This window comes from Physeter macrocephalus, chromosome 4 (assembly GCF_002837175.3).
Source record: "Physeter macrocephalus isolate SW-GA chromosome 4, ASM283717v5, whole genome shotgun sequence".
Classification (NCBI taxonomy): Eukaryota; Metazoa; Chordata; class Mammalia; order Artiodactyla; family Physeteridae; genus Physeter; species Physeter macrocephalus.
In genome coordinates, this window is record NC_041217.1 from 116,399,366 (window position 1) to 116,423,564 (window position 24,199).

The following is a 24,199-nucleotide window of genomic DNA, read 5'->3' on the forward strand; positions in this document are numbered from 1 at the left end:
AAATAACTAGCCTTTAAGTTGAACAAAGATGTAGAGAAACCAAAATAGAAAAAAAAAAAAAAAATCATCAGGGCTTCCCTGGTGGCGCAGTGTTTGAGAGTCCACCTGCCGATGCAGAGGACATGGGTTCGTGCCCCAGTCCGGGAAGATCCCACATGCCGCAGAGCGGCTGGGCCCGTGAGCCATGGCCGCTGAGCCCGCACGTCCTGAACACTGTATCTTTTTTCTTCCAGAAAACAGGAGGAAAAAAAATCCATTTTCTCATGATTAATTCAAGGTCCTCTTATAATTCACATAGGGAAGCAGATGGTAGAACTCACGGTGGCAAAGGCAATATTCTGATAATACTACCATGAAGAAGTGTTAAATAGGGTTTTATCCTAAAAGGCTCTGGACTAATTTACTTACTTTTTATTTTTTAAAACTGCTTTTATCTATTTAACCCAATTTCAAGGCAAACTGAAATTGGAACATACACCTCAAGTACTCTTCAGTGGTCAGAAACATTTTTAAGAGCTGTTTCTTTAGAAAGGTCAAGTTTCTTCCCTTATAATAGAGAGGGTTTTTTCTATACCTATTACCTTGAAAGTCTATTTGGTCATTCTTGTCTCTTGAGTCAAAGGCCACATAGAAAGCCTCTTACTAAGGTAGTAGCTTCTGAACTGACCAGAAACTAATCAACCTCAAGCACTGAATTTGACAAAACAACCTCTTAAATATGGGCAATTTCTCTCTTTTTTTTAAGGGGAAGTGTAAAAGAAAAAACGCCTTCTGGAAAGCCATTCATCTTATCTGATGAAATAAATTTCCCAGAGTTGTTTCATGTACTAGCAGCATTATTAAATAGTGCAATTCTTCAAAACAGATTTCAAACAATATCCTCCTCAAATAAAAAAGTAATTAAGTTTACTTATAGCTTTGTTTATAAAACCACAGCTTAAAACATTCAGCCCCCCAAACAGGAAAATTAACATAAGCAATAACTATCTTGCTTATACAATGATGGGAATGGGTGTGTGCACACATGTGTGTAGGTGTGTGAATCATTCAAGGCCAGTGGTACCTCAACAAGAAACCAAAATACAGGATACAAATTTAAAAGTAAAATATTACATAATGGGATTTTTAGCTTTGATACCTCTAAAGATACTCCTCTATCAACAATAAGAATTATGAACAGCCAAGTGTTAAATTAAGAATATATGTAATATGTGTAAGAAAAGTCAAGGAACTATATACTCAAAAAATATTAGAGCAATATTTCATATTGTTTAATGTTGTAACCTACACATTATGGAACACAGTACATGCAAACAGCATAAAGGTTCTGAATATCCTATTTTGTAACTAATATTACATAAATGTGGCACATATATAAACTTAAAACCTTAAAAGATTATGCTTCTTTCCCCACTTTTCCTTTTCTATTCATTCATCAGAAACTAGGCACTTTAAAAATGCATTTAAAAAAAATATATTTTAGATCCTTCTGGATAACTCACTCCTAAAATGAATAAAGCCCACTTTAGGAGCAAAATCACCAAATCCAATCCATTGTTTTACTCAGACAGCCACTCTAAATAAGTGGCATATGATTTACACACAAAATTAATACAACTCTCAAAGTATCTAATATACTCTGAAGAACCTTATTCATATGAACAACCCACTTGTTCATATATCTATCATATAGGACAGGAAACATATTTTCATACCATTAAAAATATTTTATTCTATATTTGGGGGGAAAACCTTCAAGACCTCCCTAAGATTCAAAGTATCAATGAATAACTTAAAAATATGGTTATAATATGACAAATTCTCAGTGTGCTAAGTTCTCTGTAGAAACAACTAAAAGCCAGTTTTGCATAAGGAGAAAGAAGAAATGGTTTTACTGTATCAAGATTAATACCCTAGGATGTTGGGAGATAGTCTCAAAACTACATGGAAAAATTTTAATTGCCTGTCATAGTTAATAAATGTTACATTTTTAATCAATATTCACTCAAGGGAAATGTTCTAATCTATACCAAGATAAAAGAAGTTTCTTCAGTCTCTCTATTGTAACATAGGACCAACTGTAATGTATTTTGGAAACTTCAGTAAATCTAATATAAACTTGTAACTTGTAAACTTCTTAGTGGCAATTCATTTAAATGTTCTGTAACGATATTCGGCTATTACAATTTCTTTGATTCAAATACTTAAGCAAATGCACAAGCAATAACATAAGCAGTACATATTAAACACCACTACTGCCTAAACTTGATTAAACAACAAATAACTTTACAATTAAAAATATATTTTCAGGCAAAGTTAACTTTGTTGACACTAGGAGTAATATATTCTTGCACGTGTGGGCCATAAAAGTCTTGGCTAAAGTATATATATTCCAGGTGCAAAGCATAAAAACAAAGCTTTTGAGAATGAAACTGGACATTTCAGACAGCTTCAAGACAACAAATCAATTAACTCCCAAGTACTGGTTTCAATTCAAGCAGTATTTCTGTAAAATACACATTTCATAAAGATTATTACCTAAAGATTAAAAAAAACCACTTTGGATACACTACATGGGGATTCAATGACAGAACTTCTGTATAAGTACAGTACAATCACTCATTCTTTACTAGGTTTTTTTTTCCTCCCTGAGTCCATATCTACCAATTCTGTGTAATATATGTTACAAAATCAATAGTTACCTTAAAATATTTCATAGCACACTGAAATTGTCTGATTTTTATGGTACTTATTGTACTTTGGCTTCTAATAGGCCACTAGGCATAACATGACTTTGACTACTTATACAGCTACTTGTATGCCTCAGTGCATCGGCTCCAAGATAGGCCATTAAAAGTTCAGTGCGGCGAATAAGCAACTGCATGAGGTCTTCAGCCAAAGTCTCTATACTGGAATAGCGCACCTTCTCAAAATCAAAAATGTCTTTGAGAAAGAAAAGAACTTGATTCTGGAAAATGAACACAAAACAAATTGGCACTTATTAGACCGAAATTATATTAAAACTAAATAGTTACTAATATTGTAACAAACACTGAATTAGGGGTCAGTTCCACTACTAATTTCAAATCTCAATAGAAAAGGAACCTTGAACAAGTGATTAAACCTTTTTGGGGAGTCTCATTTTCTTTTTCTGTAAAATAAGGGATAATTACTACTTGTCATTTTTATTACTCAGGGCTGATGTAATGATTAAAAAAAAAATCTCGGGAGGGTGGGAAGGAGATGCAAGAGGGAGGAGCTATGGGGATATATGTATATGTATAGCTGATGCACTTTGTTATACAGCAGAAATTAACATACCATTGTACAGCAATTATACTCCAATAAAGATGTTAAAAAATAAAAAATCTCTGGGAAATGCTGGTAAATACTAAAGCACTGTATAAACCTAAGGGGCTACTATTAGTCCTTTCCCAATAATAGAAGTTTTCATTGTTACCTATGAGCACTGGTACTACTTTAAGACAGAAAAGTAAACTATTTCCAATAATTATAACTTATAAATTTCAAATGTTTATTTCTCTGTACCAAAAAAGACTTAAGACATGTGAAAAATAAAAATAATTTCAGGCCTCAAATCAGTGGAAGATCGTGAAGGATATTTCACTTCAGTAACTTAATACTTACGCTGAAACCCATTTTAAGCAACTTGTATACTACTAAGTAAGTCTCAAGTTGTTATGCCATGATGGAAAACAAAGTAATTCCAAAGAACAAAAAAACAGGAATATTTAATTTCTATCCTACAGAAATCAACTGTCAAGAAGTACTAAGAAGGCACAGTTCATAGATTTCATTGGATTTTATACCTGGAAGGGTCGCTGGCAATCAACCTGTATGGTCCCCTCATTTTATGAAGAGAAGGAGGACAAAGCATGCTTTGCCCACAATCAGAGTGCTCATTAATGGCATACTTAATTCCCAGTCCAAACATTTCCCTCTAAACACATACCTTACACTTGAGAGGTCAAGTAAATTAATCAAAAATTGAGTTTTCAATGACAGTAAAAAAAAAAAAAATGTCCTAAACCATTTACATAAATGCTACATTAACGGCACATAAACAAAATAATTTAATTTTTAAAGTGAAGGGTACAGAGAAACATCCAAAGTTTCAAACATCGAAAACTTTCAAATTCATACTTGATTATGTTTACTTTTATTTGCTCCTTGAAACTCAGCCTAAATTCAGGACTATTAAATAGTGAGACTTTTCTTGGCACTGTGCCAGGCAGAAATTTCCACAACAAGCTGTAACTTGTGTTTTGGTAAATTTAAATGCTGACTTTGGAATACAATTTTAAACTCCCACCTTATTTCTCACAGCTGGGATTTTATCATTCACATTACCTTTAACTAGAACTTATTTCTAAATTGCCACATGTGCAATAAAGACAGATATTATTTGTTTTACAAATTTCAAAAGTGTCCAGGCATGCAGAACTGTCTATAGCAATTTGTTTAACATTGTAACACATATGAGAACATGTACACATTACAGAAGGAACTGATAAGGTGAATGGACTTGCTGATTCTTCTCCAGGATAAAACACCAAATCTACATAATACTGTTTCAATGACATGGGTGACTTTTATAATCTTACATTTAAATAACATTCTTTTACAAAACCAAAACCAAAGAGAATAAAACTTTATCCATTTTTCAGTTTAGAAAAAAGAAATGATTCAATGACTGAACATACCTTAAAGAAGCAACATAAATCATAGAGAGAATTTCTAGGACCCAAAAAGCCCCAGGCTAGGACAGGGCTGATGTGCTCACAAATGGCATAAAAATGGGCAAAAAATCCATCTGGGATCTGTTACGAAGTAAAGGAGAATCAAGTTAATTTTACCTTCTTGCATTTGCTTGCTATCCATCATATGACCAGCTCTTTTTGAGGACAGACCAAAGGTCAATGATAAGCTAGCCTAATAAGACAGTTAATACACTTAATAAGTAACTGTTAGAGTCACAGAATGCTTTAAGTAGATTTCATATCCTAGCCAACAGTCTCAATTTGCTGAAAACATTATTTCTTAAAGGCATTTTTACCTCATAAAAAAGCAATCACAGTGCTGTAACCAAGCAATCACAAGAATGCTACAATGTTCCTTAGCAGTATAATTTTTAGGATGAATGAGACTACCATGGTTTTAGCTAGTCCAGTAGAATTTAAGGAATTCTACTCAATCACTTAATTAGATTATCTGAAAAAGACTAAAATGAATTTTTAATTGATTAAGCACAAAAATATGCTTACTAGAATTCTAACTTTTAGTTAAGGAAGCAGATATTACTGAAGCATTTAATTATGCAATGCACCTTCTTGTGAAATAGTAATACATACAGTTGTGATTTAGGAAACTCGTAATAACTTTCTAAATTTCCTTTGTTAAATAACATCCTGTGAGATTTTGTCATAGCATCTACTGGGGATAAGTGTGCCTTAAGATCCTGTCTCTTGGAGGAGTTATCTTCTATTTTACAGGCTCCAAGACATCTTTTAAACCTCAAATTAAAAATATATTATAACATGGGCTTCCCTGGTGGCACAGTGGTTGAGGGTCCGCCTGCTGATGCAGGGGACACGGGTTCGTGCCCAGGTCTGGAAGGATCCCATGTGCCGCGGACCGGCTGGGCCAGTGAGCCATGGCCGCTGAGCCTGCGCGTCCGGAGCCTGTGCTCCGCGACGGGAGAGGCCACAGCAGTGAGAGGCCCGCGTGCCGCATAAAAAAAAAAAAAAAAAAAAAAAAAAAAATATATATATATATATATATATATATAATAACAGCAGTTACCATTTAATAAGTACCCACTATATACCAGGTAATATGCTAGGTTCTATTTAATTTAATTAAATGTTCCTGAAAAATTAGGTTATGTTAATATCATTTTAACATGTAAAAAGTGAGATTTCAGAGGGGTTAAAAAAAACCTATTCTAACGGCCCGCGTGCCGCAAAAAAAAAAAAAAAAAAAAATATATATATATATATATATATATATAATAACAGCAATTACCATTTAATAAGTACCCACTATATACCAGGTAATATGCTAGGTTCTATTTAATTTAATTAAATGTTCCTGAAAAATTAGGTTATGTTAATATCATTTTAACATGTAAAAAGTGAGATTTCAGAGGGGTTAAAAAAAACCTATTCTAACTCACATACAGCTAGTTAGTAAAGGCCAAAAACTTATCACGGATACACAGACTGTAGTCGAAGAGATGTTCTGCATATATTAAAATTCTAAATCCCATACTTATATTAACTATATATATTAACTATAATAGGAATTCAGACAGGTAAGAAGTTAGCATAGGCTGAAGTAGAAGAGTCACGCTTCACCAAGGAATAACGTGAACTGAGACAGTAGGTAAGATTTATTTAAGTAGACAGGATAGAGTATGACATTCCAGGATAGGAAATAGTTCCCCAAGACGTAAGATATATAGGTATCTGCGGATACAGGAAGAATATTAGTCCAAGACATGAGATTTATACTAAGAAGTAAGAAATAAGGTTAGGTATAATGATAATATTATTATCATTATTATTATGGAAACTACTACTTATTAAACTCTTTTTTATATTTACTCTTAATTTTATGTTTTATCTCATTTCATCTTTACAGCAGCTCTATGAGGTAGGTATTAACTTCATTTTGCAAACAGGAAAACTGAAGGCCAGCTGACAGTAACTTGCCTATGATCATAATAGCTAGTGCGAAAATCAAACCTAAGTCTACAAGTCTGTTCCCCAGCCCTAAACCAGTGGTTCTCAGACATTAGAGTTTCTAATCATTTGGGGAGCTTGCTTAAAACACAGGGTCTTTCGAATCATCTTTTATACAATTTTTAAAGGTTACATTCCATTTACAGTTATTATAAAATATTGGCTATATTCCCCATGTTGTACAATACAACCCTGTACGACATCTTTGAAACAAGAATTACGCAAATATATGGTTTCCAGAATTATTTTTAACAAGCACCTTCTGCAGATGCTGTGAGAACTATGCTCCAGAAACACTGCACTTGGCAATACTATCTCAAAGGTATAAGGCTCAGACTTAGAAATATGGACATGACAAAATACTGTAGGTCAGTGGGCAAATGATAACAAAATAATAATAACCTACAGGTGCATAATGCACTGTGTCAAGCACTTAGAACACTGTAGTGTTCTAAGACACTACATTTAATCCTCAAAAAACACCATGAAGTAGAAACTATGCTCTTCTTTAGAGATGAGAAAACTAAGGCATAGAGAGGTCAAGACTTGCCTGAGGTCATAGCTGGTAGGTGGCATCTGAACTCAGGCAGCCTCACCCCAGAGTCCATCCTCCTTTACCACAGGAGCATATGTGAGAGCAGTGTGTGGTGGGTGAGATAGCCTGGAGGGTGTGGAGCCTGCGAGCAGGATATGACTTTGAGATGTTTTTTGGTAGGCGCTCTCAGCTGAATAAAGCAGCTAATCAATCATCATTTCTCAACTGGATTACATGAAGTGGAATCCACTATGCTAAACAATTTTTTAAATCTTAAAATGCCATTAAGTGAAAAAAAAAAAAAAGTCTATTAGCGCTGTTTGCAACTTTAAAAACAGAGAAGCCAACCCAGTGCCAACAGATCACTCATCTAGCTTGAGGGACAGTGCTTATGAGCTGCCATCCCCCGCTGAGAACTGACTCACAAGTTTCTTTGACAGGAGCTTCAAATTACTTTACAAAGAAGTCCAAGACGTAATGAATTTTACCTTCATCTGTTGCCTTTTCTGTTTCAACACTGACCAACAACTTGAAGCCACAGCCTAAACATATACAGAGGAGAGAAAGCAAGATTTAAATTTATAACTATATAAACTTTCCATTTAGAAAAGAGTGATTTTTATTAGAAATTCAAAGTTTAAAGATCTCAAATGTTTAAAACATTAACTGAAAAGAAATAGTCCATGTTCCTTCTATTGTTTGTAAATATCAGTGAAAAGATGTTTATAAATTTTAAAATTAAATACAAAGCCACTAAAAGAAAAAGGGTGGACTCTGGTGACAAGGAATTTGGTAATTATAGTTCAAGTAATATTTTTTTCTTCAAGAATAGTAGTGCTGGAAATAGCTGTGAGTGGAGCCAACAGTCTTATTCAAATAAAGAACTAAGAAACATAACCATAATGACAGGGACAAAAACACCCAAGTGGATCCTGAAGGAATCTGACCCTACTCTGGCATGACCCCACTTCGATCAACGTCACTGTCCCAAATCAGTTACAGAAATGGAGACATGTATCTTTTATGGTTAAAACATACTTTGAAGGAAAAGTATTATAATATATATATGTTTTTCCTCCAAAAATATATATATCGTCTTTTCACTGAAATTGCTATATTTGTTTAGTCGTAGAGCCATTTCAGTTACAGATGATTTTTTGTTAGGCCTGAACTAGTTTGAAACCCAAGTGTTTTTTGAGATCTGAAGAAATACTGGGTCCTCCAGGTCAAGGCAGGGACTGACAGAAGAGCCAAAAGGAAAATTTCATCTTCAGATGTTATATATCATACACATCTGATCCCAATATCAAAGGATGAGCTCAGTTTCCATAACAGTCGTTCTACAGGCAGACACATATACATAAATCTTATTCATCTTCCTAGTTTTTAAAAAAAATTTATTCATGTATTTATTTATTTGGCTGCACTGGGTCTTAGTTGCAGCACGTGGGATCTTTTAGTTGTGGCACGTGAACTCTTAGTAGCAGCATGCAGGATCTAGTTCCCTGACCAGGGATCAAACCTGGGCCCCCTGCATTGGAAGTGCGCTGTCTTAACTGCTGAACCACCAGGGAAGTCCCCATCTTCCCAATTCTGACTAATTTTCATCAAATTTAAATGCTTGAGAAAGGTAAACCACCACTTACGGTTTCTTTGAAGGAGGAGTTTAGCCAGCGATTATTTACTACATTCTGTATGGATGTGGGTGGGTTTTCTAAATCTTCAAAGGAATCCATTAATATAAAATCCAAAACAACATCATAAAAATTTAGATTTTTCACCTGCATTAAATTATAAGTTAAAACAGAAATTATTACTACATAGAGCTGAAATGAAGTCTGAGCCAGGGCTTCATATTGATACATTACAACAGCAGTACATTTTTAGTTGAATCAGATTATATCTCTGACAAAAACAGAGGACGAAGAGAGACAACTATGAGAACAACTCACCACCAGAAATTATAATTCACATGACAGCTGCTCCCTCCTAGATCCTATCAAGTGAAATTAATCTCTCCCTCCACTCTATTCTAGGAGTCCTTTGTTCATGCTTTTATTGGGTTGGCCAGAAAGTTTGTTTGGGTTTTTCCATAAGATGTTAAGGAAAAACCCGAACGAACTTTTTGGCCCACCGAATATTATGGTATCCACAATGCTCATTCTGTTCTGTCATTTAGTTACTGGTATATCTGCCTGTCTTCCCCACCATATCATGAACCTCTCGCTCTTTCATTCATTCATGCAAATTGTATTGTACCACAGGCTGTACCAGGTGCTGAGACTTCTACAGTAAGCAAACTATATGCTTAGAGGTTAGTGGGGAAAAGAGAGCAATAAATAATTCCACAAATACACAATTAAAACTGTGATAAGCACAGTAAAGGAAAAAGTACACGGTACTATGAAAGCTTATGATGGAGCTTCTAATCTAGACTGGATGTCAGGGAGGGCTTTTTTCAAGGAGTGAGGCAAGCCAAGTACATGAAATACCTTGTCAAAGACTTGAAGGTAAGAAAGAACACAGTGATGTTGAGCCAAGGAGTATCACTGAAAGTGTGCCACAGCTCTCTACAGCACAGGGGCGAGTGCCTAGAGACAGGAGGAAGGGCCAGCTCCTGCACAGTTTATGGCCCATGTTAATGACTTTGGATTTTATCCTCACAGTATTTTGGGGGGTAGTGGTGGAGGGGAGATGGATGATCAGATCTTCTTTTTTAATCTTCAGTATCTCGTGAATCTATTTCATTTTTTTTCCAGTTTCAGTGAGACATAATTGACATACAGCACTGTAAAAGTTTAAGGTGTACAGTATAATGATTTGACTCACATACATCATGAAATGATTACCACAGTAAGTTTAGTGAATACCATCATCTCATATAGATACAACACTAAAGAATTAGAAAAAAAAATTGTTTTCCTTGTGATGAGAACTCAGGATTTACTCTCTTAACGACTTTCATATTTATACAGCAGTGTTCATTATCTTTAATGTGTTGTACATTACATCCGTAGTACTTATTTATCTTATAAGTGGAAGTTTGTACTTTTTGACCACCTTCATCCAATTCCCCTTCCCTTGACCCCCTGCCTCTGGTAGCCACAAATCTGATCTCCTTTTCTATGATTATGTTTGTTTGTTTGTTTGTGAAGTATAATTGACCTATACTATGTTAGTTCCTGGTATACAACACAGTGATTCAATGTTTCCATACATTTCAAAATCATCAACATGATAAGTCTAGTCTAGATATTACATAGTTATTGACTATATTCCCCACACAGTACATTTCATACCTGTGACCCACTTATTTTATACCTGAAAGTTTGTACCTCTTAAATCTCCCTCACCTATTTCTTCTCCTCCCTCCATCCCCCTCCCATCTGGCAATTACCTGTCTGTATCTATGACTCTATTTCTGTTAAGTCTGTTCATTTGTTTTGTTTTTTAGATTCCACATGTGAGTGAAATCATACAGTATTTGTCTTTCTCTGCCTGACTCATTTCACTCAGCATAATACCCTCTAGGTCCATCCATGTTGTCACAAATGAGAAGATTTCATTTTTTTTTATGGCTGAGTAATATTCAGATTTGTATTGTTCAAGATCGTTTTGGCAGAAATGTGGAGAGCAGAATAGAGAGGAGGAAGAGTGAATGCAAGGAGTGGAGGAGCAGGCAAGAAATTAGGGAATGCAAAAACCCTGAGGCAGTCCAGGGAAAAACAACAGTTACTCAGACTACCATGGGGCCGGCAGGAACAGAGAAAAGTTGAAGAAGCTGAACGATATATAGGTGTTAAATTGACAAAAGTTAGAGATGAATATGATAAAGTAGGCGAGGACCAGTGACGTGTGAAGGATAAGTCCCAGGTTTGGGGCCTGAGCAACTGAACGGATGCCAATTCCTTCACTGAGTGAGGGAACACCAGGGAAGGAAAGATTGTGCCTCCGTGTTTCTGCACCTACTGTTTTCTCTGCCTAGAAAGTCTTTCAGCCCCTTGCAAACTCATTCTTTTAGCTTCCATAACAACAAAATATTCCAGGCTCATCATGTGCTTTCTCTATCCCAGTGCAGAAATCAGCCATTTTTCCAAGAAGTCCTAGTTCCTTTTAGTGGAGAGTGGTACTTAGAAGTTAAAATCTGTGTGCTAGAAATAATTTCTTTTGAGGTGTTTCTGCTGCCAGACCCTCTCAGTGAATAGAGCTAGGAAGTTTATGTGTGTTTATGTATATGCAAATCTGTCTATTTATTTCCCTATCTATCTATCTATCTATCTATCTATCTATCTATCTATATTGTAAACTATGATTTCACACTGACAGCTCCAATTCCAATCCTAGCTTTTTTATACCTTCCTTCTCTGACAGTGAGCTATCTGGCTCTGATCATTCTTAATATATTTAATTGTTTGTTTGATCCTGTGTATGCAGCCAATTCCCTGGCCTCACTGAGCTGCCACTGTCCTACCTGAAACCATCCTTGCATAGGCTACCATAACCACCCTGCTGGGGCCTGCTCATTGACTTCTGGATGGAAGAGAGGGAGAGAAGGAATGAAGGGCTTCCTAAAAAAATAGTATTTTCACCTGCTGCCTCAATGTATAAAGACTGTGGTTGCTCTTGTTTCTGACTCTGTCATAGCCACCGTCACACAATTGGTTTTACTGTCATTTAACAAGGACAAGGAAACCAGTGGCTTCAAATTATGTAAATATTATGAGTAAATAACTAAGGGGGACAAATATTATAAAAATTTGAACTTACTCCTCTAGCAGCAAGTTCCATTTCAGTACTATCCCAGTGATCAGTCTGCTCTAAAAAATAGATCATTTCATCAAAAACATCTTCAAACTTCTTAGGATTCTGTAGAAGAAAACACACTTTAATCCTAAGCCCGACTTTATAACAAGGCTCAAGCCTACAAAGTAAATAAGTTACTCTTCAAGTAAGTTTGTTAGATCTTCATTCTATTAGGTAACTGAATTAAAACGCATTTTCAAGGGATGTCATATGCATTTGATTTAAATATTTTGTGAGTCCAACATTTTGCAGAAGCCAAGACTAAGAATGTAAGTAAAATGTCACAAGCAAACTGCTTACTACTCAAATATGTGGCTTATTTAGGTCAGTCCTTAAGATGAAAACTCGGTTAAAGCAGATACTACGCGATGCTTTCTATGTAGTTCTATTCCCTTTGGAGGAACTCTAGGTTCAAATCAGTGGGTTTATCTGCCTTGGGAAGGCCAAGAAAGCAACATAAGATTTACACTGGGTTTATTGTCTTTCTAGTGGTAGCAATTTGATAGGCAGAACAAGCTATTGTGTTGTTTTAATTTTAATTTCTTTGACTATAATGCTATGGAACTTTTTCATATAATCATTAAACATTCTGTTTCTTGTTAAAAATAAGATTTACATTGGGAATTGCAAGTAGTTAATATCACCCTAAATTTATGTTGTATTTTTTAAAAATTTGCTTTCCCATTTATCATTTATTTAATCATCATAAGAACTCTCTGAAATAGGGTACCATAGATAAAATTCTATTCTACAAATGAGGGAACTGAGGTTCAAAGGGACTGGGTCTGAAAACCGGGTGTTCAAAGGGCTCAGAGAAAGTCTGGTTTTTGTTTTTTCCCTCATCATCTGGACACAACCTGCATAAAGGAAAGTGGCTCCTCATAGTCTTCATAAAGTTCTTGCCATTGCTTCTGCCTCTGTTGGTCCCATGAAGATGAGTAAGAGGCAGCTCAATTTGTATTTCCAGATTTCTGAGATCTATACTACTTCCTGGAACCTTCTTAGTGAACAGGATTGAGGGACGTAAGAGAAGAGGTATTAGAAATAACAATAGTGGTGGCTGTAGTAGCAGATCTAATGATAATTCTTACCATGACATTCACAAGTTTTATGGCAAATTGAGAATAATTTATCAACTTGATCAAAACAGTGTGAACTTTATACAAAGAAAATAAAGGAACCCAAGTAGAAATCAATGCTCTCTGGGTTATTTATTTATTTATTTTTTGGCCATGCCACACGGCATGAGGGATCTTAGTTCCCCAACCAGGGATCAAACCCATGCCCGCTGCAGTGGAAGTGTGGATTCTTCACCACTGGACTGCCAGGGAAGTCCCTGGGCTATTTATTTTCAATATGTGAACAGTTGTAACTATCTACAAAAATATTTTCTTCTATTAAAAATTTAATGCATCTTAATCTTCAGCTCAACTGAAATAACAACAATAAAAAACCTGCCAACAGGGCTTCCCTGGTGGCGCAGTGTCTGAGAGTCCACCTGCCGATGCAGGGGACACGGGTTCGTGCCCCGGTCCGGGAAGATCCCACATGCTGCGGAGCGGCTAGGCCCATGAGCCATGGCCGCTGAGCCTGCACGTCTGGAGCCTGTGCTCCGCAACGGGAGAGGCCACAACAGTGAGAGGCCCACATACCGCAAAAAAAAAAACCCACAAAACCTGCCAACAAAACAAGTTTACCTTTCGTGCTTTTACAATTAACGCTGATAAAATTTTTCTCCCACTTTCAGCAAGGAATATCCTGTTGGCTGTTTCTGAAAGAATTACCTGAAAAATATTCATCCCCAAACAAAGAAAAAAGAGACCTATAATTAATTTGAATGGACATTTGACTTTATAGCATATCTATGCATAAATAACCCAAATACAGTCAATACATGGTATGTGACTCTATTTCAGCAGGCAGATCACAAAAAAGGTCCTAAGTTACTAAAATATAAATAGCTCTTGAGGGCTTCCGTGGTGGCGCAGTGGTTAAGAATCTGCCTGCCAATGCAGGGGACACGGGTTTGAGCCCTGGTCCGGGAAGATCCCACATGCCGCAGAGCAACTAGGCCCAAGCGGCACAGCTTATTGAGCCTGCGCTCTAGAGCCCGCGAGCCACAGCTACAGAAGCCCACGCACCTAGAGCCCATACTCCGCAACAAGAGAAGCCACTGCAGTGAGAAGCCTGTGCACCGCAAAGAAGAGAAGCCCCTACTCGCCAAAATTAGAGAAAGCCCACACGCAGCAACGAAGACCCAACGCAGCCAAAAATAAATAAATAAATAAATAAATTTTTTTTTAAAAAAGAAAAACACTAAAAAAATAGCTCTTGAACATATAATAAAAAAGATTAAAGGGAGATAAATATGAATTTAAATTCTGTTCAATTTCATATTAGAAAATCCAAAATAAATATTATACAACTCCAAAACATAGAAAAATAAAGATAATTTTGTTGTTAAATGACCTTATTTCATTTTAGGAAATCGATGATTTCACATCTGATTCAAATAAAAACATTCTAGAACACATACTAATTGATAATAAGAAAAAGGATCTATATTTTAAGCAGCAATTTATACACATACATCTTTAGCATCAAAATATTCTATTTTTACACAATGTGGTAGACCCAGGAAGTTATAGCAGAGGATGACAAATGAAGACAAATGAAGGGAAACAGCAGGCAGGAAAAATAAACTTAGCAAACTTTTTATTTGCCAATAGGAATAAGGATAATAAAGAGCAAAGGGCTGTCCTGTTTATATGCAGCTGGACTCTATGGCATGAGGGTGGGGATGAGTGGCTGGGTGAAGTCACTTACTGTTGAAAAAAAATACCTGAAAAGCCTGTCGAATACAGTGAAGTTTGGCAAGAAAATCACTGTCTCCTAGGCACTCCAACATTTCAGTTCTAAGTAATAAACAGGGGAGACAACTGTTAAAGTGCATTTAAGATCAAGCCTACTACAAATTTGGACTCGAACAAGGCTTAACCTCGGGACCTTAATAAAAAAACACATGTCTTTTCAGTACTGACAAAACATGTAAAAATAATTTTTTTGAGCCTAAAAACATATTTTCCCCTATTCTAATAAATATTTTTAACAAATATCAGACAAACATAGCAATAGCATCTTAATATTTTTTATAAACATAAGCATGATACCTAAGCACTCTTGAGTAAATTTTTCCTTCTTCAACTAAATGCATGGCCTCTTCGTAAAAAGGGCAGTGGCAAAGAGACTCCAGACTGTAGATATGCTGTACTTCTTTGTGTTCTGCAAGCTAAGAATACAGTGGGTTAAAACAGACTACACTGATATGAGAAGAAAAACTATAAAAAATAGAAAATACGATCTTGCTAATATTAAAATATACTCAATTTTATTAAAATGTGAAAATAATTCAGTAAGAGTTTACAACTAGTAAGACCTGAATTCATTTTATTTCAAAATTCAGTTGTAAAAAAAGAGTATAACTTTACAACAAGCTTAGTTAATTCTGAATCCAACTATAGTTCACCAACCAGAAAAACTGAAGCACTGAAAAAAAAGAAGAGAATTTTATCATCCAAAGAATGCTTAAAAGTATTATAACTCATGATTGTAAATGAAGTAAAGTTTTCTACAAAAACATTGTAATAGTCTCAATTTGGCTAATTCTAGGGAATTTTTTAATATGTATCTTCGATTAACCTTTGTATAAATGAAGAATAGTCATGTACCTATGGCTAGCTTAAAAACTCTACAAATGAAATTCCAGCCTTCTGATAGTTCATTAAAAAACAACAAATTCGTTGTACAGCAGAAACTAACACAACATTGTAAAGCAATTATACTCCAATAAAGATGCAAAAAAAAAAAGAAAATGATGACAGAAAAGAAAAAACACTGCAAACACTATAGAGTTGCCAGCTAAGCAGGAAAACTCTGGAGTGATTTTATTTTTCAATACCAGGTGATCCATTTAAATGGGACGCTGTAGAGGTTTTTTGTTTGTTTTTCATAACAGCTTTACTGAGAGATAATTCACATACCATAAAATTCACCCATTTAAGTGTACAATTTAGTGGCTTTTTAGTATATTCACTGGGTTGTACAGTCAGCACCACTTTCTAATTTCAGAATACTTTTACTGTGCCAACAAGAAACCCCCTGCCCATCAACAGTCGCTCCCCATGCCCCTTGCTCTCTAGGCCTTGGAAACCAATAATCTTTCAGTGTCTATGGAATTTCCCACTCTGGAAACTTCACATAAATTGAATCAAGTAATATGCGGCATTTTGTGTTTGGCTTTTTTCACATAGCATAATGTTTCCAAGGTTCATCTATAACATAGCATACATCAGTACTTCCTTCTCTTTTATGGCTGAATTGTAGGGATATACCACATTTTGTTTATCCTTTCCTCAATGGATAGACTTGTGGGTTGTTCCCACTTTTTGATAATCATGAATAAGAAAGACTGCTTTGAACATTTATGTACAAGTCTTTTATGTTTTCAATTCCCTTGAGTATATACCTAAAAATGGAAGTGTCAGATGGTAACTCTATATTTAACTTTTTGAGGAAACTGTTTTGCAAAGTGGCTGCACCATCTTCCATTCCCACTAGCAATGTATGATGATTTAAATCTTTTCACACCTCTGCCAACAACTGTTATTGTCCATCTTTTTTTATTATAGCCACCCTAGTGGGCGTGAAGTGGTTTAAATTTCTCTAATGACTAATGACGTGGAACATTTTTTATCTCCTTATTGGCCCTTGTATATTTTCTTTGGAAAAATGTCTGTTCAAATCCTTGGCCCATTTTTAAATTGGGTTATTTGTCCATTTATTGTTGGGTTGTAACAGTTCTTTATATATTCTGGATATAAGACCTTTATCAGATACATGATTTTCAAATATTTTCTCCCATTCTACTGTCTTTTCACTTTCTTGGTGTCCTTTAAAGCACAAAAGTTTCTACTTTTGATAAATGCCAATTAATTGTTTTTTTTCTTTTGTCCGCCTTAACTTTTTCTTTTGTGCAGAGCATCAGGGTTGGCCAGAGGTGAGAGGTTAGGGACTTCTAAGGTCTTTCCTGGACACATGCATAGCCCTGCACATACTTATGGCCTTCTAGATTCTCAGAAATACAATGGAGCTTTTCAAAGCTCCCTATAAACATCTCATTGCCCAATTTTTCCTTTTAAAAATTGCCCAATTTTTCCTTTTAAAAATTGAGCAATGAGGCAGCTCCAGTGTTAAACAATTACCACTGATATTTTTCAACAAAGGCTCTAGGGATAGAAATTTTGCACAGAGCAAGCTCTAAGTCAGGTCAAATAAAGACAAGTCCTGAGAATGGAGCTTTGCAAGGAGCTGCCGTACAAGCCAAATAGTGACGATTCTCTAGTGATGGGACTTTTGGGACGCTCCAAAGCCATTAAGTTTCTTCCAGTGGCTGCTGAGACCCTGATTTTCACAGTTACCATAGTTAGTTATGAAGCTGTTGGTTTTCAAGACTACTGTGGAGAGAGGGCTAGAAATAGAACAAATTAAAAATTTACAAAGTTTACTGTTCTCATGGAGGTTCAGCTATTTTCCTTGAATAAATCCTCCTTGAATTTTTACAAATGTTTAATTTTCAGAGTTCTGAAAATTTTGATTTTTGACAATTTTTGCCAGTGTTTTCATTGCTTTTGTGGAGGAGATCTTTGGAAGTTTTTACTCTACTATTCCAGAAGTGTTTCTCCATGCTGTAGTTCTGGCACTTCATATGCACCCATGCTGGGCTAAATGCTTTAACTTGATTATCTCATTTCTTTACAACCACTCATAAAGTAGGTACTATTACTATCCACCTTTTATAGGTAAAGAAACAGAGATCCAGATTAGCAGGAACTTGCCCCAAGGCCCACTACTAAATGGTAGAACTTAAAACCAGTCATTCATTCCAGAGCTTATATGTACTTTTAAATATCAAACTATATGTACTCTCCTATCAGCCTGATCCAAAAATCCAAAGGATAATAAGTTTACACATCAGCATTATTTAGGACAGTATATATATGTCTATTAGTCCAGAGGCAAAAAAAAAAAAAAAAAGTAAACAAAATGACAATACCTGCCATTATATACTGTCTGCTTTAAGTAATATTTCCCGCATGTTTTAAGGAAGATATATTATGCTAAAGGCAAAATGTATTTGAGGTTAAAAAAAAAGCTGACAGTTTAAAAAATTAGAGTGGAAATTCTTTAGATATTAAATAATTTAAAGTTTTGTACCACTGTCAAAACAAATAGGATCTATGTACACCTACCAGCAGAGAAAAATTCTAAGGAGGAAACTGGGGCTCCAATTAAACTCTCTACATAAAATAATTTATACTAATAAGAAGTGAACAAATCCAACAATGAGGGATTCCAGGATCAAGTCTTGATTTTTTAGTCTATCTTGTTTATTTGTTGGTTTGGCTGAGGTGATCGTTTACGTCTCTTAAAATAAGCCTGCAGCTGTGAAAATACATCATACTGAAGATTTGACACTGGCTAACATTATCATCAATTCTTCATAAGAGACAATGACAACTCAGAAACATTAATTTAAATAATGTCTTAAGGACTTCCCTGGTGGCGCAGCGGGTAAGAATCCGCCTGCCAATGCAGGGGACACGGGTTCAAGCCCTGTTCCAGGAAGATCCCACATGCTGCAGAGCAACTAAGTCCGTGCGCCACAACTAATGAGCCTGCGCTCTGGAGCCCGCGAGCCACAACTACTGAGCCCACGTGCTGCAACTACTGAAGCCCGCGCGCCTAGAGCCCATGCTCCACAACAAGAGAAGCCACCACAACGAGAAGCCTGCACACCACAACGAAGAGGAGCCCCGCTCGCCACAACTAAAGAAAGCCCGTGCACAGCATCAAGACCCAATGCAGCCTAAAAAGTAAAAATAAAATTAAATCTTAAAAAAAAAAAAGTCTTAAATTTTTTAAAGCAAAAAGCAAATCACTAAGATGACGGCTTAAATTCTCATTTTAGCATGTATCTTATAGGAAGAATTTTTTTTTTTTTTTTTTTTTTTTTTGCGGTACGCGGACCTCTCACTGCTGTGGCCTCTCCCGTTGCGGAGCACAGGCTCCGAGGCCATGGTTCACGGGCCCAGCCGCTCCACGGCATGTGGGATCCTCCCAGACCGGGGCACGAACCCGTATCCCCTGCATCAGCAGGCAGACTCTCAACCACTGCGCCACCAGGGAAGCCCGTTAGAATTTTTTTTTTTTTTTGGTGGTACGCGGGCCTCTCACCGCTGTGGCCTCTCCCGTTGCGGAGCGCAGGCTCCGGACGCGCAGGCTCAGCGGCCATGGCTCACGGGCCCAGCCGCTTCACGGCATGTGGGATCTTCCCGGACCGGGGCACGAACCCGCGTCCCCTGCATCGACAGGCGGACTCTCAACCACTGCGCCACCAGGGAAGCCCCGTTAGAATTTTTTTGACAAAATTCCCAAAAACTTTTTAAAAGGGTTCAGAAAAAGATTAACATTTTACTAGAGCTGTTACTTCAGAAGCAGTCAGAAACACAGTTTAATCCCTGCATAACATGCAATTTACCATGAAAAGGGGTTCTTTTTCTTTGCTGGCTGAAACTTGAAATGTCCTTTATTTCTAAATTATTTAACATCCCAAATTACTTCCCCCTTGCCCTCCATGAGATGCAAGAGGGACTATGTCTTATCTTCTTTGACAAGCAATGACTTTGCTGAATGTGAAGTTGTATTTTTAAAAGCCTCTGAACAACCATGAAAGAAATGTCCAAAGTTCCCAAACTATAATAAGCTGGGGCATAATATAGGCTAAGTTCAATTTTAATACGGACTATTTTTTACATTTACATTTTCCTTTCAAAATAATCACATAAAATTACAAATAGGACTTACAGGTAAAGAAAGCGGGCTGATTGTATCTCCTATGTCACTAATAGAAAAGAAATAAAAAAGGAAATAAACCCACAATAACTACGTTCTAAAACGGCCCTCATAATGATTCTCTCTTCCTGGTACTTCATACCTCATCCCATGTTGAAGAGGGCTGACCTGTGTAACCAATAACATATAGAAATAATGGAGTGTGATTTCTGAGGCTAGATCATAACAGTCACTGCTTCTGTCTCACTCTCTCTTGGGGAAGCCAGGTGCCACGTTGTGAACAGGCTCCAGCAGTCTTACTGAAAAGTCCATAAAACCGTAAAAACTTAGGTTTTCTACCAACAGGGAGCACCAACATGCCATTCATGTAAGTGATCTTAGGGCAGATTCTCCAGCTCCAGTTAACCTTCAGATGACTGTAGCCCCAGCCAACATACTTGACTACAACTTCACAAAAGACCTCAAGCCAGAACCATTTCCAAATTCCTGACCCTCAGAACAATGAGATAACAAATATTTGCTATTGTTCTTATTACTGTATGGGAAATAACTGGGGGAGTGGGCAGGCGTCCAGTCTCAGAATTTCTGGAATCACTTCTTCATGCTGGCAACCTCGGTGACCTTGAGCATGCTGAAGTCGCAGTCTTGATCAGGGGCCAGCTTCCCCCACTGTGACAATGTCACCAATCTGGATGCCCCTGAAGCAGGGGGACAGGTCCACGGACATATTCTTATGTATTTTTGGATGTAGCGGAGGTAGTCTCAGCAGACAACAATAGTCCTCTGCATCTTCATCTTGGTCACCACACCAGATAGGATCTGCCCTCAGATGGAGACGTTACTAGTAAAGGGACATTTCTTGTCAATATAGGTGCCCTCAATGGCCTTCCAGGTGCCTTGAAGCCCAGGCCAATGTTCTTTTATTGTGGGAGCGTCTCCTCGACAGTTTCTCCAAGCAGGACCCTCTTTTTATTTTGAAAGATGGTATCTGCTGTCTTTGGTGGGGACGCTCAGTCCAGGAGTCACTCCTTATCTAATATATGCGGCTTCACAATTAAATACCAAAACGATGGGCTCCTTGGATTAGCCCTAGGATTTAGTTCTCACAGGACTAACCCTAAGGCCCAAGAGCTCCAGAAAACCACCCCATAAGACTTGGATTTTAAGAACGTGACTCCTAAAATGCTTGTGCCTCTATTAAACTCCAAGTGTGGAACCCCCAGGACTTAGAAGGCTCTAATCTAGATTAACACAAAGACACATGCCCTCTACTTGATTTAATCCCTAGGAAATTGAGGACTCTGGCAATTAACTCTCAAACTGGGGCATGTGGTCCCACCCTTTAGCACACACTTCTGAGACCCAGGACAGGACCTACAGCCTTGGCACCAGCCCCCAGCCCACACCTGAATTCTATTGGTTTTAGGACAATAAGTTGTGGATAATTTATTGCATAGCAACAGATAACTAATATAACAGTGGAAATAATACTAAGAGCAAAAGGAAGACACACAGATTTCCAAACACTGGAAAGCAAATGGAAGTGTGTGGACAGATGAAAGAGATGAGGAAGCCATAGTCCAGAATAAGTTCAAGAGGGGATACAGTCAAAGAGGAGACATTTGCTAAGCAGAGCCTCAAAGAGAACCAGGCTCACAGTGAGCAGGTATGAGGGCAGGACTGAAGAAGAGGGATTGAAAATAGTAGTTTAAATGAAAGTCTGTCCAAACAACTATAGTTGTCCTGTATCTTATTCTACTCTCTGCCCCAGAAAAAAAGAATTTGCAACCAGAGAACATTTCTCTTTAAAAATTACTTGAACAGGGGCCTCCCTGGTGGCGCAGTGGTTAAGAACCTGCCTGCCAACGCAGGGGACACGGGTTCGAGCTCTGGTCCGGGAAGATCCCACATGCTGCGGAGCAACTAAGCCCGCGCGCAACAACTACTAAGCCTGCGCTCTAGAGCCTGCGAGCTACAACTACTGAGCCCAAGTGCCACAACTACTGAAGCCCACACGCCTAGAGCCTGTGCTCCGCAACAAGAGAAGCCACCGCAATGAGAAGCCCGCGTACCGCAACAAAGAGTAGCCCCCGCTTGCCGCAACTAGAGAAAGCCCTCACGTAGCAACGAAGACCCAACGCAGCCAAAAATAAATAAATAAAATAAATAAACTTATTAAAAAAAAATTACTTGAATGGAAGTTCCCTGGCGGTCCAGTGGTTAGGAGTCCATGCTTTCACTGCCAAGGGACTGGGTTCAATCCCTGGTCAGGGAACTAAGATCTCAAAAGCTGTACGGCACAGCCAAAAAACAAACAAACAAAAATCACTTGAACTACCTGGGGAAAGTAAGTCTGCTAGGGTGAGTGATGGGTCCCCCAGAGTAAGGTCCTCTTCATTCTGCATCAAGGTGTGCCCTATTAGGCTCTTTACAGACCATTCATCCTAAAGAAAAGCCTGCCAATCAGCAACCTCAAAGAAGTCAACTGAGCCCAGTTATCCTTCCTGTTCACCTATTCAAGGAAGAAACAAACAGAAAACAATGCTCTAAACCTCCACAATCTACCTAAGAAAATCAGTCCAGTCACCAGCTAAGCTTTCAAATTTAAAAGGAAAACCATTGGCACAAGAATGAAAGCCCAAGATAAGAGACAAATTGACCCCAGAGGAAGTAAGATAATTCTGGATTGCTATAAACAAGTGCTATCAAGTCAGAGAGGTACAGCAAAAGCTTTCCAAGCTTCCTTTTAGACTATGAGTATAGGTATCTGAATCATAAGAAATAAATTTTTTCTCTTTAAAGAGCACCCTAAAATTTATATATTAAACGTGCACACAGTGCAGAGTGCTGTGTGCTAAGAAATTCTAAGAAAAACTAAATTTACAGCTAAAAACGCTCTCTCTGCAATATTAGTTTCTACCTATCAAATGACAATCTCTTTAACTGATGGGAGAGTTAGGAGAGTACTCAATGCAGTGTACCCTAACATTAAAAAGACTTTTCAGAACTTGAAAATTAAGCTAAGTGAAAGAACATCAAACACAAAAGATCATATATTGTGTGATTCTATTTGTATGAAATGTCCAGGATAGGCAAATTCATAGAAACGGAAGGTACAAGAGTAAGTGCCAAGGGCTATTAGGCAGAGAAAAGGGAGAGAAAAGGGCGCGATGACCAATAGGGAGGAGTTTCTTTTGGGGGTGATAAAAATGTTCTAGAATTAGAAAGTTTGCACACCTCTGAATATACTAAAAAACACTGAACTGTATACTTTAAACCAGTGAATTTTATAGTATGTGAATTATATCTCAATAAAGCTATTATTTTAAAAAAAGACTTTTCAGAGAAAAAAGGCTCTGGTTCCAAACCAATGTTTGGCAAAGCTTATACAGCAAAATTTTGTTAATCACTTTCACAAATGACTGACCAACCTTAGAGAAAAGCCTATGCCAGGACTTGTTTTAATCTAAATAGGTGAAAACTCTTTCTGATAATTCTGAATAAAGCTTTCAAATGATCACAAACTGTTTAACTTCATAAGGAGTTCTGGTCTTATTTTCTTAATAACTCTCTTCATTAAGCAGTTTTTCTTAAGTGCTTGGCATATAGTAAATGCTATTAAAAATAATTTAACAAACATTTCTTAGTACGCAATTTATCTTGGAACATTCACATTCTGAGATCATACATTTATACCCTAGAAGCATTCCTAGGAGGTTTCTCAGATAGGGAGCCCTTCTTGTGGTATTCATGCATTTTGTTTTCCATAAGATTTTTTTAAATTTATCAAAGCTTTGTAACTTAAACCACAAATTTAAAGTGAGTACAATGAATACTTGGCAAAATATTTTTTAAGGTTGCATATTATAAAGAAACTTTAGAGCAATTTGCGCTAAAGGTATGTTGTTCTTCACAGTGGAAAAAATGCAAAGTGACTTGCAATTCTCTTTACAAACCATTTAGGACATAAGTGTCTACAGCAAGAAAGATAAAAAGCATTTGACAAAATAAAACATCTTTTTATGACAAAAATTCTCAACAAATTGGCATAGAAGGAATGTACCTCAACATAATAAAGGCCACATATGACAAGCCCACAGCTAACATCATATTCAACAGTGAAAGGCTGAAAACTCTTTCTCTAAGATCAGGAACGAGACAAGGGTGCCCACTCTCACCAATCCTA

At 37.0% G+C, this 24,199-nt stretch overlaps 1 protein-coding gene and 1 pseudogene across 5 annotated transcripts in view; both read right to left on the reverse strand.

Moving 5' to 3' along the window:
* Positions 1 to 212: 212 nt before the first annotated feature.
* MIGA1 (mitoguardin 1) overlaps positions 213 to 24,199 on the reverse strand; it is a 102,579-nt gene continuing 78,592 nt past the window's right edge. For 3 of the 5 annotated variants that reach the window (XM_007113212.4, XM_007113217.3, XM_007113213.4), the window contains exons 9-16: positions 15,273 to 15,391; positions 14,945 to 15,017; positions 13,800 to 13,886; positions 12,067 to 12,165; positions 8,946 to 9,080; positions 7,788 to 7,841; positions 4,725 to 4,841; positions 213 to 2,968 (exon numbers count right to left, since the gene is read on the reverse strand). In XM_007113212.4, the coding sequence (XP_007113274.1) occupies positions 2,750 to 2,968; positions 4,725 to 4,841; positions 7,788 to 7,841; positions 8,946 to 9,080; positions 12,067 to 12,165; positions 13,800 to 13,886; positions 14,945 to 15,017; positions 15,273 to 15,391 (903 nt within the window). In that variant the 3' untranslated portion in view covers positions 213 to 2,749. The remainder of the gene's footprint in view (positions 2,969 to 4,724; positions 4,842 to 7,787; positions 7,842 to 8,945; positions 9,081 to 12,066; positions 12,166 to 13,799; positions 13,887 to 14,944; positions 15,018 to 15,272; positions 15,392 to 24,199) is intronic. The other 2 variants (XM_055084512.1, XM_055084513.1) reach the window with 2 other exon arrangements.
* Positions 20,590 to 23,769, reverse strand: LOC102984492 (40S ribosomal protein S11-like; annotated as a pseudogene).